Raw genomic sequence first — 22,918 nt, forward strand, 5'->3', positions numbered from 1 at the left:
ACAGTGCAAAGTCAAGAGATATGGCAAGAGATGGTATCTTCTCTGAAGAGCTCATGGTTGAGATTTATTTATTTATTTGCCTAGATTTTCACGCTAGATGTGAGTGATGCAAATAGATTGCACAAAGTATTTCTCAGAAGGTTGGAGGCCTGTGTAAAGAGGGAAGGAAACGAAAAGCAGGAATTGCTTAGGATGCCACTGTAAGTAACTTAACACTGGTCCCGTTGACTTTGGATCAGGCCCTAATTAGGGTTATCTTCTTAATGAAGGACTGTGTAGCCTTGAACTACTGGCCAGTTGTTGGAGGCCACCTGCAAAATCAGTAGAGCTGACTGGTAGCCAATGCTTTACCTATTTTAAGAATAGGAAGACAGCTGGCTTGAGAATTGAAATAATCTTATCTGAGACTAGGAAAAATAGATACCTAAAGGATTCATTTGAGGATAGAGACACACCAGTACTTGCAATGGCAAACTGGGCTTCTCAAGTGTTGTTTTGTTTGTTCTTTGAGTCCTTAACAAGACCCATATTGTGGATTCTGTTCCCCTTTCTAAGGTTACTGTAGTAGCTTGCAGTGAAACACTAGCTTGAAGGACCCCAAATTAGGAGTACAGAGATGAAAAAACAGGAGTGAAAAGACTAGTGTGGCATGTAGAGGATATTTCACATATCAGGCCAGGTTGGAATTTCAGAGCAGGACTGAATACTGTAGACTTGCTCTGCTAAACCAGTGACCTTATCACATTCTACTCAAAAGTGTATCTGATAAAAGAATGTGCTGGAGGGTAGCACACAATTATCTTACCTGTCAAGCTAGTGTCTTCATTTAGTCTGTTAAGTCAGTGTTGAGGGAATTGCTGTAGTGGGTGGTGTCTTGCAAACTCTTCTCTGGACTTCTTGGCAACATTGAAGGCATCTTAGTGGGTTCCAGGCAAACCCCTTTACCTATGTGGAGGCCACCCTGCTTGCATACTTGAGGGAAAGGTGTCTCTGAAAGGAACTCTGCTGTCTTCCTCCATCTGGTGCCCCAGGACTAGGCAGGACTCTACCAGGCTGAGGAAGCCCCGGGGACTAGGCAAAAAGGAAGCAATGTTTCTGTTGAGTTGGAACAGTTGCTGATTTAGTCTAGGAAAAAACGTCAAGTTCAGGGGCAGGTTTGGAAGCTACCCCTTACTTTATTTAGTAGGGTGTTCAGGTGCCCTGTCTAGAAATCTGGTGATGTGGGCATGTTTCTATTTTTGTACATCCGGACAGGCACCTCTGCCTGTAGTTGTGTGCCTGTGTGTTCAGGTGTGAGTACTTCTGTTGAAGTAGCCATTTCCAAGATGGGGTCAAAGGTTCAAAGCTGGCTTTGAAGGAGTGAATCCATAGAACTGGTTCGGGGTGTGGGGGTTTTTTTGTTTGTTTCTGTTTTTGTTTTGTTTTGTTTTCTTGTCTCTTTTTTGACTTGAGTGTCCAGTCACAGTGGCTGCAAATTCTGCTGATGGTGTACCATTCAGAGCAGCTTGCTGCTCCTTCCTCTGCAGCATCATCATCTTGACAGGTCTGACACCAGTAACAACTTGTTTTTGTCAGTGTATTGAGCTGATGTGACTTGGAAGGGGCCCACAGGGAGCAGATAAACATAGTGATCAAGGGTCATCTTTATACAGCCTCCGCTCTGTTCCTAGCTCCATTTTAATAATGAATCTGCATGTGAGCCTGCACATACACACACATGCACAGTGCTTTATGAAATGCCTCCTGCCAAGCCTGGATCCATTTGCTGTCTTGCCAGCTTTGCTGAATTTAGAGGTAAATTTACTGAAAAGGTCACTAGCAGAATTGCTTCTCAAAAAACCCCAGCTCCTAAAATGTCTTTACTGCCCCTGCAGTCTCTGTTTGAAAATGTACTCGTTTTGAGTCACCTGTAAACTCTGTAACTGTGCAGCCTGTTTGTTATTGTAGGGTTGCTCTGAACACAAGTTGTTTTTTGCAGGATTGCCGAAGGGCAGCAGGCTTTGCACTGCCATTTTGTTTATCATAGAACTGTTGTGTGAAGAGAAGTAGGGAAGATACACTTTCCTCCTTTAGTCCCTTTCCTTTGCGTTCACAGTCAGGGAGCACAGCTGGGCATTTCCAGAGTCAAGCAGGAGTTGTTTCATCTCTGCAGTGCCCTGGTATCGCCTGTTCTGTCTCTCCTCTTCCTCTCCAGGTCAGCCGCCCTGCTTCTATTTCTTGCAGTAAGCTGAGGTTTTGCTGTGGCACTCTGAATTGGGAGTTATTCGCTGCCAATATATGGAGTGGTGATCCTTGACTGGGGAACATTGTTATAATGAAATGATGGCTCCTGAGCAATGGGGAGTGAGAAACAGCAAGGCTGTTAGCTGGAACTGTGTTTTCCTTGCTCTGAGCTGGTGCTTGTACTGGGCTGAGAGCTTGAAGACAAGAAGTGTCTGCAACCTGACGCACATGAAGGGGTCCAAAGAGCTATACCAGCTCCTGCCTCCCTGACTGGCAGAGTTAGATTCACTGCAACTTTTCTCTACCTCTGCTGGCCCCAAATTCCACAGGCTAAGGTCTGAGTCTGTACCAGGAGTGAGGGTGATGTTTGATTATTCTAAAGGTATGTTTTGATTTTAAGGTAGTAAGTGCTTGGTGATGTAGCTGAAGACTGAGCAAAATGCAGGCTGAAGCAGCTTCACGCATATACCTCTCCTGGTATATCCTTGTCTGAATGCATGCAGGTTCCCACACTGGCCCCGCACAGCTGATATCTCTGTTCACTGGCGCTGCCATCCTGTACCAGGCCTGAATCAGCTTCCTGCTCTCCTGATTCTCCTGCAGCCCACCCCAGCTCTGCCTGTACCTCATCCCCACTGATGCCTCAGCCCTGGCTGCCACCTCCCTGGCCCCTGCCATGCCACCAGCAGTTACCCCACCTGGCTGTGTATTCCTTAGTAACTCGCATGGCAAAGATTTGCCACAGTCTTAGTTTTCTGGGAAAACCGAGACCCAGGCACTGGGTGGATTCATTGCCAACCCCAGGCGAGGCAGCTGTCCCAGGCTGCGGCTTTGCACACTTGTGTCAATGGCAGCCGAGCCAGCAGGTTTCCCCTTCCCAGTTCCCTTCTGGAGTAGGTTTCCCAGCTCTGGCAGAGCTTGATCCTCGCCTGTAGAGATGAGCTCCACACTGTGTGTGGTTTAGCTTCATTCCACAAAATCTCACTCTAGAAACAGTCAGATGTCAGGTTCCGTAACATGCTGAAATCCAATGAGCTCACAGCCCAAGGAACTCTTCCGTTTAGAAACAGCCTAGAAACCCTTTATATTTCATATCAGTATTGAAAGACTAATGCAGGCATGTGATTTATGTTTGAAGGATACTAAATTTAAATAAAGCAATAACAAAAGTCAAACTCTGTCATTTTGCAAAATCTTTGAAATGGTGGGATGTATGTGTAACTAATGAAGGAAAGTTCCTTTAAATAGTGTTCACTGCTTATAATTGTTGGACATGTGTGTAGTAAATTAAAGAAGCAGCAATGTATAGATAAGACCACTTCCCCACAACCCCCCCATCCCAGTGGCATATGCCCCTCCTTCCACCTGCATTGCTCAACAAATGTCATCTCAAGAGGGGAAATGAATTCTCAATTGCAACATGCTTAGTAATTAAGCGCACTGTAATTCTGATGTGCAGTGCTGTCACCCACCATCGGGTGGGAGTGGAAAAGGCACTGCATTTTGTTGATGGTTGAACATTTGTTTTGCTCATCATTTTGACACCAGAGGTAATTGCCATTCCTGAAATATTCTCTTGCTACCATTATAAAGCAACTGTTAGGGACAAATTAATTATGAAGAATCTCGTTATGACAGATTAATAGGCCAACAGAGGAGATTTCTTTTTCTTCTTTCAGGGAACTGAATAGTAAAATCTAACAGCTCCCGTAAAGCTGCTAGAAACACGCGCTTCTCTAAGTCAACATGTATTTTGTTGGAGATGGGGGATCTGCAAAACTATGACTAGAGTATTAGAGTGGGTTTCCAAGCTTGCTTTTATTGAGCTTTTGGTTTCCTAATATCATGTGCCAAAATGAGCTTGAGCCTGGGCTTTACCATATGGAGGGGAGGTCTTCATGATTGGTATTGGACCAATGTCTTCTCTCTGGGTCATGGTTGAGCAGCATCATGAAGGCTTGGAAGTGAGGAATGCTGGACTTGTGGATTTGATGGATTTTAGAACAAGACATAAAGTCATTATCTGGACTGCTTTATTACCACTAAGGCTTCCCTGTGTCAGGGAGGTCAGATCTGATGTGCTGGTTGAGTTCCAAGTGGCCAATGATGTTCTGTCTGCTTCTGTCCCCCTGGAAGTTGCAGACTGCCTGCCTCAAATTATTCTTGTGGGGTGCTCTCTGGGGACTGTTGTGATGTGGCCCATAGACGGCTGCCTTCCTGTAGTGGAGGTGGTTGAGGCACCCTGCATCCCTGTGACTGAACCATTCTATCAAAGCCCAGGGGCGGAGGAGTTTGATGTATCTGGATGGCTCATGGCTGTGTTTAGAAGCTCACCCAATTTATGTGTAGTCAGGACAGCAGTTCATGTAGACGCGGTAATTATGCTTTCAAAGAGGCAGGTAGATACATATTTCATAGATGACTGGCTACTATGGGATGCTAGTGAATCCCAGGTGCTGATGAGCGCACGATTAAAAAGGAGCCTATTTTAGGCTTCAGAATAGGCATAATGTAGATTTAAAGAGGCTCCTGGAGGAGGCCTGTTCACGTTCTCAGCTTTGCTTTCTTTGATGTCTCACTCAAGTTGTCAGGCAGTAGTGACTCAGCAAAGGATCGCTCTAGTTGCGACTGGAGTCCCCTCTTGCCTCCTCCAGTCAAGTGCTTGTACATGTAGCACTCTGTCCCTACCCAGGAAAGGAACAAATCTTCAGTGATAATCAACGTACAGCCCCTCTTCGTGCCATGATCTTAATGAGAGAACAGTGAAGCTCCACTTTTTTCCAGAGACCGAATCAAGACGATGTTTATCCCATTTTCCATCTTCTCCTGCTTGCTGACGTCAACTCCCAGTTTCACTGTGACTTCATCCTTCCTCGTGGGGATCTCTGTAGCTCTGTGTGGAATATGTAAATGCTTTAACATTAAATATTTGAGGCTAGAAGTCATAGACAGCATTGCTTTTGGATTACTAACATCTGATTTCATTGCTTTGCTTTATGTCTGTCTTGTGTAGTGCTAATTCTCTATAGTCCTTTTTGGCATGCAAATTTTGTTTTGGGGCTATCCACAGTGATGGTATTTTGCCAGCACCGTCTGATTCTTTGGAGGATCTTCGTCAGTATTATTTCTCTGTCAGGTTTTGCACTGATTACCTTTGTCATAGGCCTTTTGTCCTGAGTTTATTATTTACCTTCCAGCCAAGGCTAGAAATCAGCTATCTTTGATGAGTCTGTTGATGGAGATTGCCTCTTGCCTATTATATCCATTGCAGTGTTATCTTCGTTTCTTCTTGTCCAGTGTTAGCCTCTCATGCCAGATTCTTCCCCTTTTGATAAAGGAGCCTTAACTTTTGCTTATGTGAGATTCAGACTGAAACCTCTGGATTCCTAGATGGTGCTTTCTTTTTTAAATTGTGGCAAGCATTGCCCAATTTGCAGTTTTCTCCACAGAGAAGTTGTAACTGGGTACAACTGGGTAGTGATGGGCCAGGCTTCCCTTACCCTGCCCCTTGGGGTACTTGCACAGGTGATCTGTGGTAATGAGCATCTTTTAAATCAAGAAAAAATATATTTCTACTTGATAAAGCCCAATTCTTGCTTTTTGTAGTTGCTTCTCTGGAAGGACGAGGGATAAGGGTAGGGATATTCAGTCACAGGCAATTGTGCAGAAATCTATTTTATAATGTCCTAGGCTGAACCACTCCTAAATATCGACCAGTCACTTTGATCCTGTTGGGATAGGTAACCTGGAGGTGGAGGCTTTCTGCTCCTTTTCTTCTTGGCTGTGTGCCCAGCTCCCCATACACTGATAATGTTTCCTGTTGCACCCAATTCCCCGTAAATAAAATAATGGCTGACAGTGAGTCTGCAGGTGGAGGGACACTCCGTTTTCTTAGAATTAGAATGAGACAAGACATCCAACAGCTTTACTGACTATTTTAGTCTAGGTTCTTATAATATGTTTGACATTTACAAATGCAGCATCCCTGCCTCGTGGATGCTCATTCATCTCTTAGATGAGAGAGAAGACTCAACAACTGGCAATGGAAAGGGCAAAATGTTGAATACGTAATCGTATATAAAGGTGATCTCAGTTTTATTCCCTTCGCAACCTTGGTGAGCCACAGCCAAGTGCAGGGCAGACACGTACAATATTGCTCATTGTGATACCAGCTGCAATAAAGGCAATTGCCTCTGGTACTGCTGGGGGTAATTCCTTCTGCTTATTGTGGGAGCAGAAGTAATCTATTCCGGATAATGAATAACCAACATGCAGCCTCACCTGGGCTCTCCTTTTGTTCATCTCAGTGTGGTGCCATGTCAAATATTCATATGTTTTACTTTATTAAACTGCTATCTCGTGCTATTTTAAAGTGGCACTCTCAAAGCCAATATAGGTTCTCTCTGTTGCTTGCATTCCTAGCAGCTGTAAGGATTCAGTAGACCAAATGCTACCTTCACTAGCACCCACATAAGCACATTTTTTCCAAATTCTACTTCCAGTGGCACCTGCACAAGCCCGTTGTTTTCAGTGAGAAAGCACAGGAGTGGCTGCAAGGAAGGATCTGACCTTCTAATTGCAGTTTAACAAGTCAATTGATTGTGCATGAATCAGAAGAGACACCAGCTCAGTCTCCCGTATTGGTGACATTGCTAGGATGCTAACAGACACCAAATGCCTTTCTTGGTGTGGAGCTGTGTGTTGTTAACTGGATGAAAAAGCTGGAATAATTTATGTATATATATTTTTCTCTGAAGTCAGCAACTCTGACTGATACCCAGAAGGGAACAGACCTGCTGAGTAACAAGGGGACATTTCTTGGGTTTTGTTTTGTTTTTTTTTTTTTTCCAACATAGGCACTATTAAAAGTAGAACTACACTTTGCCATTGATGATGACTTACTGGCACCACAGCCACTCTCTGTCTGTTGGATGTGGTGCGTGCTATGACAGTCACTGCAGTTTTTTGTAATTGACAGTGTAATCCCATGGTTGTTATCTTTCCTGACTTCCTCGTCAATCTAATTTAATCACTTCTAGGTATTTCACATGTTACTGTCTCTCTCCAGGCATCCTGGAAGATGGTCTGTACTTTAAAGGTCAGAGCTTCTCAGATTAAAGAAGGGGAAAGGAGTCTGCTTCTGTCAGTTTGGTAAGGGGCTGTATTGAGATCTTGAGAGAGACTGCAATGGAAACCCTTCTTTCTGGGTTCTGTGGCCAAGGTGAATGCTGGTGCCCATCTGCGTGGCTCTGAGAGAAGGACCCTGCTTGCTCTGCTCCCCTGGCTGTTGGAGTGACCTGCCAGGAGAGAAGTTGCATATGTACAAGGGAGAGAAGCTGTTGTTGCACGGTTTAATCACCTGACATTGACTCAGATAGGTCCTGACTGGAGGTCAGCTGTGACGTGCAGCTGGTAGGGTGGGATTCGACTGTTGGGAAGAGAAAAACGTCAGCTCATATTCTTTGGCATTGACAAAGTGGATGTGACGATTTCTTCCCTCCAGCTGCAATGGCTGCCTTTGTGCTTCCTTTTTCCCTGCATGCCCACACTAGGAGAGCAGACTGTGTGAAGCTACCCTGTCTTGACCCTCAGCTGCTGAACTAGATGAGACTTAGCTAAGCTTTCTCCATCTTTCCTTCGGTGCTTAGGCCATCTGTCTTGATAAACCTCACCTTTCAGTGTGTCTTTCAATGTATCTTCTGTCAGTTTGTGCTTCCTGTGGAGTCCGTGGCTTTTCCAGCTCCATTTTATTGCAGGATGGGGTGTAGGGCCTAAGGGAAAAGGCTGTCAGATGTCCATCCTCATCGCTGCTGTAAGGATCCTTCACTTTGCTTTGAAGGCCAGGAATATTCAGGATTGAACAGATTCCTGTGATACTCATTTCATCTCATCTTTCACCTCTTCACTAACCCTAGTAACACCCTGTATGTTTCCCTTCCTGTTTACAGTGTCTGAGGTCTTGTATAGTTGGAAAATGTTACCAGGTCAGCCTTCTTGCCACTATCTCGTTTTATTATTGAGGACAAATTGTGAAGCTCTCTTGCTTTTATACTATACTGGTTCATCTGTCTTGGCAGTGCTTCCTGATGTACCCTTCATTGTTTGTTTTGTTCTCTTTACTCTACCTGGAACTTCAGGCCTTTTTTTAAGTGAAGAGACCATCTCTACACCCCTCTCCCCAGTGCGAAGCCTCCCTATGCATAGCCATAACTGTAGAGCTTCAGTGAGAGCTATTTCCTACTGTGGCCTTGTTTGAGTTCTTCCCCCAACCCTCCCCATGGCTTGGGACCAGCCCTCATTTCCCATGCTGCTGCCTTCCCAGGGTCTCCTTACATAGACATAGGTGTCTGGGGAGTATTCTTCCTTCAGGTCATTTTTGCTGCACAACATCATCTCTTGCTGTTCAGTCTATAGTCTATGGTTTCTGTAGGGTGTGTCAGCAGCTCCTGTCTAGGGAACACTCCTGAATATAACACACATCTCAGTTGATTTTGTTCCTTATAGCAACTGAAAATATCAAATAAAGCAGGGCTTAATAGGACTGATGGCTGGGAGCCCCCCACTACAGCTAAACAGAAGGCCAGATAACATGGTGTCTTTACAGCCCTCAGCTTGTTTTCACTGCCATCCCACATGGTTTGATCTAAGCTGAGCTGAATTAATTTTGTTAGCAAGATGTTGAGAGATGCTGTGTCAAATTTATTATCATTTCACCTGCCTCCGTAACAGGAGCTGCAGGCACTGTGATCAATGGATCAAGATACGTGCCTAATTTCACTGCGGCTTCTGTAAATGTTTCTGTGCCCTCTGCAGCCGTGTTGTTGAATTACTTCCTATCCTCCATGGGTGCTCTGCAACAAAGCACAGGACAGATCTCTTTCTATACCAACCCTATCAGGGCAACAAAGCACTGTTGGGTACTTTTGGAAACCTGCTGACTTTGCAAGTAGTATACATCTGTGCATAAATAGGTCTGGTCCTTCCTTCTCATGCAAATCTGATCGGATCTTATCCTCATGTGTAAGTACCATTCACATAAGCGTACATGCCCCAAAAGAAAGCATGTGTGAAGGACCTGTTGTATAGCCACAGTGTAAAACAGCTTCAAGACCAGAACCTTGTTCACTGAAGGTGATGTCTGTATGTGTAAAGGACTCAGCTTGACTCTCAGATTCCTGTATTCAACAGTTTGATCTGGAACTGTTAGTGGGAAAGAATAGACAGGTACTGCTATTGCCATAGAAGTGCTACATTCCAGTTATTTAGCATGTTATTTTCCCTTCATCTCTGACCATCCCTCCCCTGTGCTCCTTGTTCTCCCTGTTCAGGAGACTTAGACAGAATAGTGCATTGTATCACAGAGGTGTCTAGAGGGGAAACAGCTGCTCCCTTCCGATTTTCCTCCTGAACTGCCCCACAGATAACTAATTGCAGCTCAGTTGCTTCTATTAGCTATTTACCTAAAATTGAGTTGGCTAATGAAAATGTTTCTAATTAATATGAGGCAGATTAAAACTCATTACAGCAAGGTCGTCAGTAATGAGAGATAATCAGAGCACAAATGACCGAGCTTGGAGCAAAATGAAGATGGAACATGAGCAGGCGATCGGGTGTTGGTTGTGCATGCACCAGCCAGCAAGGGCAGGGTTCAGCAAGGTGACTGCTGGTGCTCTGCATGGCAGTTGAGCAACACTGCTTTCTCCTCCCAGAGCAGCTTGGGAAGTGACTGGCTGAAGAGATGGACCTCAGCGCAGCGTAAATGTTTCCTGAACCAAGTGGCAACTCAAACTAGGGGTTTGTTGCTAGGCCACTCCTTAGTCACCTGTATGGATTGCTAGGAACTGTGTTGTGAATTGGGGTATTAGTGGGAAGAGTGTGGGAGTATGTGTAGCGTAGGTGGGAGTCCTGATGGCTCGGGGGGTGGGAGCTTGCACATCTGTTCAGCGTGAAATAGGCTGGCTTAGGTTTGGAAAAGTCCCTCATGATCTCCAGGGAAGTCTTGCACAAATCATGAAACGTGTTTGCTTTAATTTCAGCTGCCTTTACCACTGGTGATACAAGGCTCCAGCACCAACACCAGATTTCAGCTGTCTGATGCAGGCTCACTGTGTATATCCTTCCATTTGTACAGAGTTCTCTGGCCATCCTGCTAGTTGTGTGACTCCTTGTTCCCATCTTGTGAAACTGAGACGCTAAGGAGTTGTTGCTTTAGTCTGGAGGATCATCTCTGTCTTTTATCCTTTGCAAGCTATAAAGCTGGCTCTCTCGCTTCCTGGCTGTCCCACTGGCAATCAACTGTTGTGCCAGAATTTCTGAAGGATCTTGGTCTCTACTAGGACTATTTTGAACTATGGAAGTCAAAACTGAGAATTAGGGAGATGCCTTTTTAATGAGGGCTTGCACCAAGGGCAACTGACTAAAAAGTATAGGTCTGAAAAGGTAACAATGTACCTGCCTAAGTGGGAACATATAGAACGCTCTACTCTCATATGGGTAGGCAGAGACCCATAGGTAAATCTTTAGGAATGTTATACATAATTACACAAATAATGAATTATTAGATAGTGGGGTATATTATTCCAATTCCATGGATCTGTCCGTGATCAGCACTGTGATCATTTAGTATGGGTATAGGGAAGCATTTGAATGGGAAATATATAGTGTGCCTAGGAATGAGCTTTTGTAAAAGGCAGGGAGGGAAGATGGTACAAAAAGGAAGCAATAAGAATTCCATTTAGAGTTGTATGTCTCCCTGCAGCATCCCTGCTGTCATTCAGTTTGATTACCAGGCTGATAGTGTTAGTGAAAGCTATAGTAGTTTATATTAACTGTATGGTTATTCAGATTTGTTGAAAGAGGAGATAACAGCTCTTTAGACACAACTACACTGTCATTGCGATGGGTTCTAGGTTTTCTATTGCTGTTTTTAAAGCACCCAAGTACCCTATTCCCTTCACCAGTAGCTTCACAGATCCCTTCACAGATCTTTTGACAATGGCACTTGACTTCAATCTCTCACTGTGTTAAATTGAGGTGGACATCCTTTCGTTCTTCTCTGGTTTCACAGAATCACAGAATTTTCAGAGTTGGAAGGGACCTCTAGGGATCATCTAGTCCAACTCCCCTGCTAAAGCAGGATTGCCTAGAGCAACTCAGGACTGCATCCAGGCGGGTCTTGAAAATCTCCAGAGAAGGGGACTCCACAACCTCCCTGGGCAGCCTGTTCCAGTGCTCTGTCACCCTCACCGTAAAGAAGTTTTTCCGGGTATTTGAACGGAACTTCCTGTGTTCTAACTTGTGCCCATTACCCCTCGTCCTGTCACTTGGAACCATTGAGAAGAGTCTGGCTCCATCCTTCTTCAACCCACCCTTTAGATACTTGTACGCCATAATAAGGTCTCCCCTCAGCCTTCTCTTCTCCAGGCTAAAGAGTCCCAGCTCTCTCAGCCTTTCCTCATAAGGCAGATGCTTTTTAAGACAGGGAGTCCCTCTTGAACTGGGGAGCCCAAAACTGGACACAGTATTCCAGTTGTGGCCTCACCAGTGCAGAGTAGAGGGGGAGAATGACCTCCCTTGACCTACTGACCACACTCTTCCCTATGCAGTCCAGGATTCCATTGGCCTTTTTGGCAACAAGGGCACATTGCTGGGCCATGGATAATTTACTGTCTACCACAACCCCCAGATCCTTCTCCTCTGAGCTACTTCCCAGCAGGTCCACCCCTAACCTATACTGGTGCCTAGCATTCTTCCTCCCCAGGTGCAGGACCTTGCACTTGGTTTTGTTGAACCTCATTAGGTTCTTCTCTGCCCAGCTCTCCAGCCTGTCCAGGTCACGCTGGATGGCAGCACGGCCCTCCGGGGTGTCAGCCACCCCACCCAGTTTGGTATCATCAGCAAACTTGCTGAGGATACACTCTGTCCCCTCATCCAGGTCATTAATGAATATATTAAACAAAATTGGACCGAGTATCGACCCCTGGGGGACACCACTGGTTACAGGCCTCCAGCTAGACTCTGTGCCGCTGATCACAACCCTCTGAGTTCTGTCCCGCAGCCAACTCTCAATCCACCTCACTGTCACCTCCTCTAGCCCATACTTCCTCAGCTTCCTAATGAGGATGTCATGGGAGACAGTGTCAAAAGCCTTGCTAAAGTCAAGGTAGATGACATCCACGACTCTCCCCTCATCCAGCCAACCAGTTATAACATCATAGAAGGCTATCAGATTGATCAAGCATGATTTACCCTTGGTAAATCCATGTTGACCACTTCCAATAACTTCCTGTTCCTCAACGTGTTTGGAGATGACATCCAGAATGAGTCGCTCCATTACCTTCCCAGGGACAGAGGTTAGACTAACTGGTCTGTAGTTCCCTGGGTCCTCCTTCTTGCCGTTTTTGAAGATCGGAGTGATGTCAGCCTTCCTCCAGTCCTCAGGCACCTCTCCTGTTCTCCATGACCATTCAAAGACCGTTTGTGCTGTCCTGGGTCATCTAAAGCTGTTCCGTAGTTTCACCAGTAGTGTGCGTGTGGCCCTGTAATTATCAGGGTGGAACAGAAAAGGACTGGCCAGATTCCTTTCCTATCTTCTCTGACACGTCTTTTCTCCCTCCCTGACTTACCATGTTTTGTGGATACCCACTGCAGAGGTGTGATGAAATCCTCTCTTCCCTCTTATGGAGTCCAAGGGACAGCCTGGCTCTTCCAGTCAAGTCTCCTGCTACTGCAGGCATTCCTGGAAGAACTGTTTCATACATGATGGCGGGCAGCATATATGCTTGGGACACTCCCACACACTGTGTGCCACAAGATACTTCCCAGCATCCCACAGGCTTAATATTTAATATGAAAGACCATAAGCAGCAGTTCTGCTGTGCCATGAGAAGAAGGAAAGAGTCCATCACCAATGTCCCTATTCCTTGCAATGGCAGGTAATTTAGTAAATCTTTAGAAGCAGGTTGAACCCCAGCAGAAGGGGTGACCAGATTAACTGGAATGTGGGAGCTGGATAGACCAAATAGGTTCTTTAAAGATTTTAAGGATGCTGGGAGCATCAGTGCACCGTGTTTGCATTCTGTCTCTCACTGTGGCCAATCAATAGGGTAATTTTTGTCTTGATGCCTTGAGCAAGAGTGTTTAAAGCCCTTTAGACATTTTATTACACGTAATGTTCTTATGAGTCTGTAAAATGGAGGATAGCGATCCTGAGTTTTGTAAAGAGCTTTGTAAAAGCACTTTTAGAGATGAAAAGCTCCATATAAAATCAGGTATGGTTGTTTTATCATAAATGTCTAAAGCCTTTCTGAATTCCATTAAGCTCTTGCCTTCTCCATCCTCTGACAGTGAGTGCCACTGGTTAATGCTGTATTGTGCAAAATGGGATGTAAAAAAATTTAAAAAAGGTTGTTGCTTTGTGGAATGCTCTGTTATTTGCTGTTTTGTGAGAGCTGGAAATAGGAATGGGAGATTTTCTTTTATTATTTCATATAACTCTTCTCTCTTATGCATCAACTCTCTAATCTAAACAGTCCCCTAACATTTCAGATCTCTTTTTTTTTTATAGACTCTTCAAATCCATGATAATTTTTCCCCTGTCCTTCTCTGTCATCTTCTTTCTATTCTGTACCTCTTTCTCTTTTTGTGATGGGATGTCCAGAATAGAAGGTGAGGTTGTGCTTTCAATTTTATACAATGGCATTTTGATATTTTAATGTTTTTCTCTTTTCCTTTCTTAGCACAGTCAAACAGCTTGTTTGGGTTTTCCTGACCCCCACTGTGCATTGAGCAGGTGCCTTCACTGAGCCACCCACAACAATGTGATGCAAGTGTTAGGTGGTTACAGTTAATTTAGAGCGAGCCCATCAGTGTGTGCGGGCAGGATAAATTGCACCTTCCAATATGTGTAACCTTGCAGCCATCTATGCTATGCCAATCTATTGATTGTCCACCTGTCTTTGGTAGGGACTTGGCAGGGATTATTTTTCCGTAGTAGTGAATAAGTTATGTTGTATCTCATGGAATTTCTGTCACTGCACCGTTCTCTCCTTTGCCAGATCACTAGCAGGGAGATTAAACCTAGATGTAAGAATGGGTGTAATGGGACACTGCTGTTTGTTTTTGACAGGGATGTGGGTCAACCTGTTTATAGTAGAGAGCCACTTCTGCCTTGTGGGCACTACCTGGACTTGTTTCTCTTTTAATCACATTTCTCAGTGATTCCAGTGCTAGTTCAGCCTCACCGCAAGTAACAACATTGCAGGTGCTAATGTAGACAGGGCTTCTGCAGTATCACTTCATCTAAAAGAGCTCAGAGCAGGTTGAAATGAAGCTGTGGTAAAAATGTCACTAAATGTTGCAGCCTGGTCATAAGTAGAGAGTCCCCCACTACTGCCGTCTGTAGTGCTGGGCTTGATGTTGCAGAGAGGGAATTCTGAGCTGGCAATGGGATAAAATAAGCAAGTGATGTTCTTGCATCTTCTCCAATAATTACTCAGTTTTCTTTTCACACTTTGTGAGGGAATTTGTTGGAAGCCACTTGAAAATCCCAATAAATATCTCCCTTTTCACTTCTATTGACCATTGTATTAACATGCTCAGAGTATTTTAGTGGACCAATGAAGAATGATTTTTTTCCTCTCAAAATCCCTGCTGGCATTTTTTTTTTCCCAGTTATATCACATTTAGTTAGATGATTTTTAGTACTCTCTATAATTATTGTCTCAGCTAATTTAGTTGATACAGAATAAAAGCTTGCAGGACTATAATTTCCCAGATTACTCTGGATTTTTCTTAAAAACAGGGCAACATTTGTTCCCTTTCAGTCCTCTGGAAGCTAATGGTTTTAATGTGCAATCCCCTTTTTATTATGATTATTAGCATCTCAGCTACTTCTTGAATGAATCTGTAATTTTTATATGTTTGAAGTTTTCAAGGTATTTTCTGGAGACGTCTTTCTTGAAATATTGTCTTGGAGAGTGTATCTCCATTGTTAGCAGTGATGGGCAGGCTTCTCCTCGGCATCCTGCCCCATGAAGGGAATTGCCTGCACCAGGAGAAGTTGACTCCTTTCCCTTGCTCAGGTTGGGAGTAGGTGGGATGCGAATGGTCACCACCTGGAGGGGAGTTGTTCCTGCTCTCCTGTACAAGAGTGCTTTCCGGCAGGGAGGTGAGAGGAAGAGCAGCCCTTCTAGCCCTGTCCTCTGGGTGAAATCCAGCCTCACGTCCTTTGTGAGATGTCTGTGTTCGCACTGTTCCTGGAGGCAGCACTCATCACCAGGAATTTCTGGTGACTTGTTTGTTATGTCTTTGACTAATTGCATTTCAAATTTTCTCTCTGCATTCCTAATCCTCATTTCACATTTTGCCAGCTATGAGTATGCCCTTCAGGGTTGGAATGACTTTTCTGAAGGATTTTTCATATAAGGAGTGGCTTCTACCACTTACCTTACTGTCTTTAGTGACCTTTCTGAGCACTTTTGTCACCAGGTCTGTCACCAGATACCAGACACTCAGGTTTTCACCAGTATATTTTAACTTTGGTATTTATTTTCTTCTAAATCAATTCTTTTATTTTTAAGACCAGATTAGTATTTTTGCATTTGTTACACCCGCATGTCTGATGCTCTGAAAGCAGTTCTTTGCCAAGGCTTCTGTGAGTTAAAGGCTCCTTCAAAAGCATCAAAATGACTTGTGAAGCCAGGTCTGCTTGTACATCAAGGGTAAATTAAAAAACATCCTTCTGCAGCTCTGCTTCATCCCAGAGGTGCCTCCTCTCCATATCTGACAGCTGTTACTTTCACTATGGCCCATATGGAACAATTTTAATAATCAGTGTTAATCCCAATCTACCCAGGGTTTAGGTAAACTACGAGTCTGATAGTCATACTGTGGGCCAATGGAGATTTTGTCCTGCTGAAATTCGGGGAAGAGGTTTGAGAAAGAAAGAGATGCTTATGTGGACTGAGGACAGAACCATATACACACTCAGACAGCATTTGTGATCTGAAGTGCTTCCCAAGGGAGGCTTATTCTTGGTAATCCTTGGTACATGAAATGCTTCCTTTTTCTGCAGTATGCTCCCAGGCGTGATGCATACAAGCAGGTCTGTGTCTAACTAGCTGTTGTTCCAAGCTCTTTTTCCTGATAAGAAGCATCTTCAAGGTATTGCTTGTGCAACAAAGAGCAATATCTTGTGAGATTTCTTGGAGAAAAGCTCTGAGCCATTCTGGGGGTTTCCATTTACCCTGCAGTTTATTCTGAACAGAATAGGACAGAAATGTGGGTCAGCATTATTGGACACAGTAATAGGAATGTGGCATTCTTACTTTGCCTATGATTTGGAGAAGGTCATCTATCAGAAACAAGTGCTGCATCTTGACTGTGACCTAGCTTGGGGAAATCCAGGCAATTAATAGATAGTGTTATGAACATTTTTCTTCTAGAAATCCTGACCTGCTTGATAAGAAAAGAGACCTTGGAAGCTGCATTCACAGTCCCACTTCATTCTCACTGTACTTCTGCCTCTAATGTGGACTGAAGTTTTGTAAGATGTAGGGCTACAGATAGATTTCCTTCTTCTGAGACAAGTTGCCTGGTCATCTTCTGTCTCTCCAGCAGGGGCAGGAGCTGGCATTCCCTGGTCTGGACAGCCAGCCAAGGCAGCTGTCTCTTAGGAGTTTTAGCCAAGTCAGTTGTGAGAGCATGGTGGAAGATGCTGTGCACAGGGGGTTTGTTCTGTTTTGTTCCTGGATCATTTAAGGATGCTCTTGGCTCCCTTGGCCAGGACAGCTGTGTCCATGAGGCCAACTGGGTTCTCTACAGGGTGGGTAAGTTTGGGAGGGCCAAAATTTCCTCTGTCCTTGTGGTAGAGGGCTATTTTTGCCTCCTTCTCAGTGGTGACTGACATGAAGATACACCCTGCATCCAAGTGTGGCTACAACCAGTTGCATTTTCAGCTACATGAGTTTTCCATCCTGTTTTTTCCATCTCCCTTGGCAATCCTTATGGAGTGTGTAGATGCATTGGAGCCAGCACGTCTACCCTGTGTTGGCTGCCTGGCCTTGTGTCCAGCACTGTGCTACAGCCCCAAGGTTGCTGCAGCTCTGCCCTGAGCTGTGCCGCACCTTGGAATCATTTGGTGGGCTGTTGCTGAGCTTGTGGGAGGTTGCAGGGCCCTGTGCTGGCCTGTGCTTAGTGCTGGGGTTTTTGGAGCACATCTGCAAGAAGTCTTGCCACTGTCTTCCACCTGTGCCCTGTGCTGTGGCTGCCTGACGCCTTGAGGGGGTGGCTGGCCACTGCTCCCCTTGCCCTTTGCTGCTCCCCTTTCCTTTTGCTGCTGGCAGGGGGTTTCCTCCATGGCTGGAGACAGTGGGCAGAGGGCGATTATCAGAGCTGCATAAAAGCTGTTTCCCTGTAATGGGCTGCACTCCCAGTGCTGTGACAAACTACCCAGCTGCTCTGGCTCCCTCCCTCCCACTGCCTTTCTCTTTCATCCCATTACTCCCTCCCTGCTTTTCTTGCTCTCTCATCCTCTTTCACAGCTTCCTTTCCTTGTCCCCTTTTGGCTTGCTTTTGCCCCCGCCATACAAAGGGGAGGAGAGCAGGGAAACAGGCAGGGTAGAGGCTTGCTTGTTACAGCAGGAGCTTTAAAGCTGGTGTGCAAAATGCAGCACAGTAATGTGGGAGAATTCAGGCATGCTCGTGGATGTTATTTTCTGCCTATGTATTTGCGAGTGCCTTTGAGCAGGCAATAGGCGGGGGGAAGCTCACTCTCCTAGCGCAAGTTACGCTTGTCTGTGTGTCCCCACCTAGGAAAGTGTGTGTGTGTGTGTGTATGTGTGCATCAATCTTTGCACATCAGGCCTTCTCCGCACACTCCCGTAGGCCTGTTTCATGCACTTGCAGCTCAGCACCCAGTCTTTCCCCTGATGCATTCCCAGATGCGAGACACTCGCTCTGTCCCATGATGGTCACAGCGCTGCTTGGCATGGAGGACAAAGATGGCCACTAAATGGGGTGGGTGTGTGGGTATGTGTGGTGTTCATGCATGTTTGTGGTGATGCTCCTTTCTGCCATGTACTTCAGTGCTTTTGGTGGAGCCTCTCACCACAAGATCTTGTGCAGATGAGGTCTGCAGACACAGGATTTGACCTTCAGTGACTTCTGACACAGAAGTCAGAGGAATTAGAAGCCTCAGTGCAGATAGGTGTCAGGCATTAACAGGAGATGGGTGCAGAGTTATTTTTTGTCATTGATTTGCTTAGATTTTGTTAATGGATCAGTGTAAACTTATCTGAAGTTTCTTAAAGAATATTGAGTATAGCTGTGTCCTTGGCAGGAGGCTTTTCTAGTGAGAGTAATAAAGGCAGAATAAATCATTGTCACTGAAGGATGTGGTGGCTGGTCTGTTCTTGAGAGGCAGAATGAACTTCAGGAGCTGAAATCCAAACCAGGCAAGTGTTTGGTGATGGTTTTTGTTATTTGATGGCTGCATTTTGGCCAGCAAAGCTGGCAGGTCGTCTTGGTTTCTAAAACCACTGTCACTGCAGACTTTTTTTGGCAATGTAAGCAGTAAGACCTGGCAGGGCTGGAGGAATGTAGTTTCCCCTTGTGTGTCAGAGTGAGCTGAGGAGGATAAAAGGCTGCCTACATACTGTCCTCCTCACTGCCAATTACACATCTGTAGTTTTGATTTTTAATAGATTCTTCTTCCAAGTTCCTGGAAGATTCTGGGATGATATCTGTGGTTTTCTTCTCACTTTAATTCATCACACTCAGAGTCTAACATACATGGTTGGGGTCCTAACTTTGGTCTTTTGACAAGGGGTTCCCAAACTGTGCATTGTAGCAGTGAATCACAGTGGCAAACCAATGCTGCCCTATGGCTTGACACCTTATTCTGTGTAAGGATGTAGCCTTGGACAGAGCCAAAAACTAATGTGCTGTCACTGATCATGGTGCCTGGAGTATCTTGTCCTGGTCTTGTTCAGCCCCTCTAAATCATGCCAGAGTCCTAGTACTTAGCTGACACATTAGATTATGATGCCCAAAATCAAGAAAGGAAATCCCTTGTCTGTTTAAATACTGGACAATAAAAGGTACATACGTGGGTGTGTGCATGCAACAGACAGCAAAAGCGCTTGGCTGATGTTTTGATCTCTCCACAGGTGCACCTGCGCTCTGCTGAGCGCCTCCGGGAGCTGTGCTGTGCCAACCGAGGCACCTTCATCAAGGTGGGACAGCATCTGGGAGCGCTTGACTACCTGCTGCCTGAAGAGTACACCCGCACCCTCAAAGTGCTGCACAGCCAGGCCCCACAGAGCACCAGACAGGAGATTGAGCAAGTTATCCGTGAGGATCTGGGCAAGGAGGTAGGGGCAGCTGTAGCGTGTATTGGCTTCTTGGGCATCAGTAAGCCCTGGGCAGCTAGAGGAAAGAGAACAGGAGCAAGGAGGTCCCTGGTGGTTCTCAGTTGCAAGAGGTACCAAGGGGAAGTATGTCCTCCTTGCCCCTGGGAGAATGCCATGCGAATTTTCCCTGTCCATTGATGGGCAGTATTGGCAAGCTTAGGAAAGGAGAAAATAACAGAATATTAATGGTGTGGAAGCTTCTGGGTGGAAATGGCAGGACTCGGCAGAGCAGCATGCCGCAGAGGTTGTGTTAAGACTAACAGGGTTGCTGGAGGTCAGGATGGAGGGCCGTCTGCCACACTGAGGAGTGGGAGGGCCGTCTGCCACACTGAGGAGTGGGAGCTGGAGGTATTGATGTTCAGGACAAAGATATATTAGCAGACCTCTGTGAGGGACGACTGCTCTCCCCTGGCTGCACCAGACCAATTCCAGCTAGCACTGACAGCCCTTTACTTTCTTGAGCCCCTAATTAACCCCCAAAGAAAATAATAGCATAAATCACTTTTGGTGCTTGCAGTCAGGTAACACAGTAGCCCAGGAGTCTGTGTCACCATTAACCCTCAGCAGCCCACAGCAGATCAGAGGTAAGTGCCTGTGTTCATTAGATATAAGGGAAATAACTGTAGTATTTAGAGAGGGTGTTCTGCTACTTTGCATCTTGCCCCTTATAAGAAGAGGTCCCCTCACACTCCAGCCCAGGTTGAGGAAAGGCATTTCAGGGATCACAACTGAAATGGTGAGAGGGAGGCAGCAGCGTGCAAAGGCAATGGTAGAGAAGGTGCATGTGAGAGGGAGGAAGACAGGAGGTTAAAGAAGGGAAGTAGTGTGTACATCTCTTGTTGCTCATATATAGTGTTTTGTGGGGCTGTTTTAGGTTGTTCTGGGCTGTCTGACTGTGTGGTAAGGAGGTATGGGAGAAACACGAGGGTGTAAGTGAAGTATTTTGCACCTAGTGGTATATTATGGGCAGATTTGGATGGGGTGGGTCTGCCTATGTGTAGTTTAAGGGTCTAGGTATTGTCTAGTCAGGAATGACAATTAATATTTCCCTGCAGTTAAACGGCAGGGTTAATGTCAGGCCCTGACCTGCAAGATGCTCCCTCTCCCAGCACTGCATCCTTGTAGCATGGCTGGTACCAGCTGTGTTTCATAGCTCAGTGGATAGATGGAGCAGGGCAGGCTGGCTGCAGACCCCTGCTGCTCTATGGGCCTCTATCCGGCAATCTCCCCTCTGCAGGAGCTGTGGAAAGCCACCCTGAGGTTAGCTCCCATTAAATTACTACAGCAGCCACCTCTGGCTCAGTTTGTGTGGCATCTCTCAGAAACTGAGGCAGGTGCTCGAAGGTGGGCCCTTTTCTCTCAAGTGTGTGTTCAGCTGGCACTGATATGCCCTGGTTTCTTTCAGCTTTTTGGAAGCTAGACGAGCCCTCCATGCCTCATTGATTTCCAGTGAGGCAGCTCGAATCCAGTCTCCACAGCAGCCTTCCCTCTTAGCATTCACTTCACCCACATGGGCAGTGCTGGGCAATATTTAAAGAGACAGAAAGGGAGAAAAAAAAGGTAGAAATGGGAAGAAAGGGATAGAGGGGAAATGCTAATGAGAGAAAAGCAGTGATAAAAGAGAGAAAAGAAGAGAATGACATGTATAAAAATAAAGGAGCTGATGAAACCGGGCAGTATTAAAAGTCAAGGTAAATTCCCGTTTCCACTAGTTACAAAGTACCCAATCAAGGTATTTAAAAGCAAAAAGCATTTGGGGAACCTAACGCACCAAAGTTGTCATTGCTGATGCCCAGAGGATTTAATAGGGCTACTTCAGGAACAAATTTAATTCCAGTGTAGCTACATCCTCAGTACATTCTAAATACAATACACTTAGCTGAAATATAGATGGCAGAACAGCAAGGTGGAGTGTCAGAGCAGAGGGGAGTGCAAAGGGCGATCCTGAAACCTTCCCCCTTGGGGCCATCATCACATCTGGGAACTTGCAAATGAATTCAAATAGAAGAGAAAATGACAGTGAGGGAACCTTCCCAGGGGGGCCTAGGCCTAACCCTGCTGCTCTCAAATTCAGTGGTAAGACTTCCAGTTCTCCCATCAGGTGCAAGAGCAGGCTTCTCAGATGAATCTCAAGTGTAGGCAAGAAGTAATTACATACAGTTTGGATCAGTGCAGAACAAATGGGGGAAATAGCAACTGGAAATACAGAGGTACCTAGGGAGGAATGTGACAAGCTGACAAATTAGGCAAGAGCTTGCAAAAGGGCATGAAGATCAAAAAAAGCCAATTTCGCGTGTAAAAGCATTGTATCTTTAGTCAATTAGAAATAGTCTGTCTTCTGATGTGACCTACTCCTGCGAATCTTATCAGAGGCTTGGATGTTTGACAAATGGAGTGGGTTTGTGGGAAAACTGGTGTAAATGGAGAGCATGCCAATGGGACTGATCTTTGAGCAAAGGCAGAAGGCTTGTGAGGTGGGTTTACAGCAGTTCAACATGGCTCTGTTGTCACTACACAGAGTTGTGTGACACCCTGCTGATGGGGGAACTCCCATTCTAGGCCAGCATCGTGGCTGGAGACTTGGAGCTGCAGCGTGTAGCTCTGCTGCATGGGCTAATGTGCTGATTTAAAGGCAAATGGCATGTGTGATGATCCGATGCAGAAGGAGAAGCATCATATATGCTGACTAGTGGGTTGCCCTGTCAAACCCTGTTTCAAGTCTAGGGTGAATCTGTGTACCTATCAGGGACCATTGGGATAAAAATAATCAGTAGTGAGCAGATGCTGGCTTTCTAATCTCAGCCGTAGTGGTTTGGCTAAGTGATGGTGGGAGGTGATCATTCTCTTGAGTGTTGTATGCAAGAGGTTGGGGTGGGGGTAGGATTCTCAAGACAACATGAATAGTAGCAGTGGGAGAGGCTGAACAGAGAAATCTTTACAATGACTCCTGGAAATGCTCACCAGCAAGATCACAAAGTAAGAGTCTTTTGGGGAGACAGTGGAGATACCACAGGAAGGGCTTGTTCTGGATGAATTCTGGATCAGTTGGGAAAAGCTGTATGCATAAGGATAAGTGATGAGATATGAATGAAAGAGTCTCTCCTACCTCTATTCACATTTTCCCTGCTTGAACAAGGTTCTGAAAGTGAAAAGTGTCAGGCGTGGAAAATGAATGCAAAATGAATATGTTCCCTACCCCACAATTGTCATTTTCTCTGCAGGGCTATTAATGACACAGGGAAAGATAGCTGGTTCAGCTAAGCTTTCTAACTCAACAAGGTGCA

General features: G+C 45.4%; 1 protein-coding gene across 1 annotated transcript in view; it reads left to right on the top strand.

Moving 5' to 3' along the window:
* The window catches only part of ADCK1 (aarF domain containing kinase 1), an 81,888-nt gene that overhangs the window by 13,026 nt on the left and 45,944 nt on the right, over positions 1–22,918 (top strand). Inside the window, exon 4 of the mRNA XM_082485388.1 lies at positions 19,392–19,595. Coding sequence (XP_082341514.1) covers positions 19,392–19,595 — 204 coding nt within the window. The remainder of the gene's footprint in view (positions 1–19,391; positions 19,596–22,918) is intronic.

This window comes from Vanellus vanellus (assembly GCF_965231255.1).
Source record: "Vanellus vanellus genome assembly, chromosome: 6".
NCBI classification, from domain to species: domain Eukaryota; kingdom Metazoa; phylum Chordata; class Aves; order Charadriiformes; family Charadriidae; genus Vanellus; species Vanellus vanellus.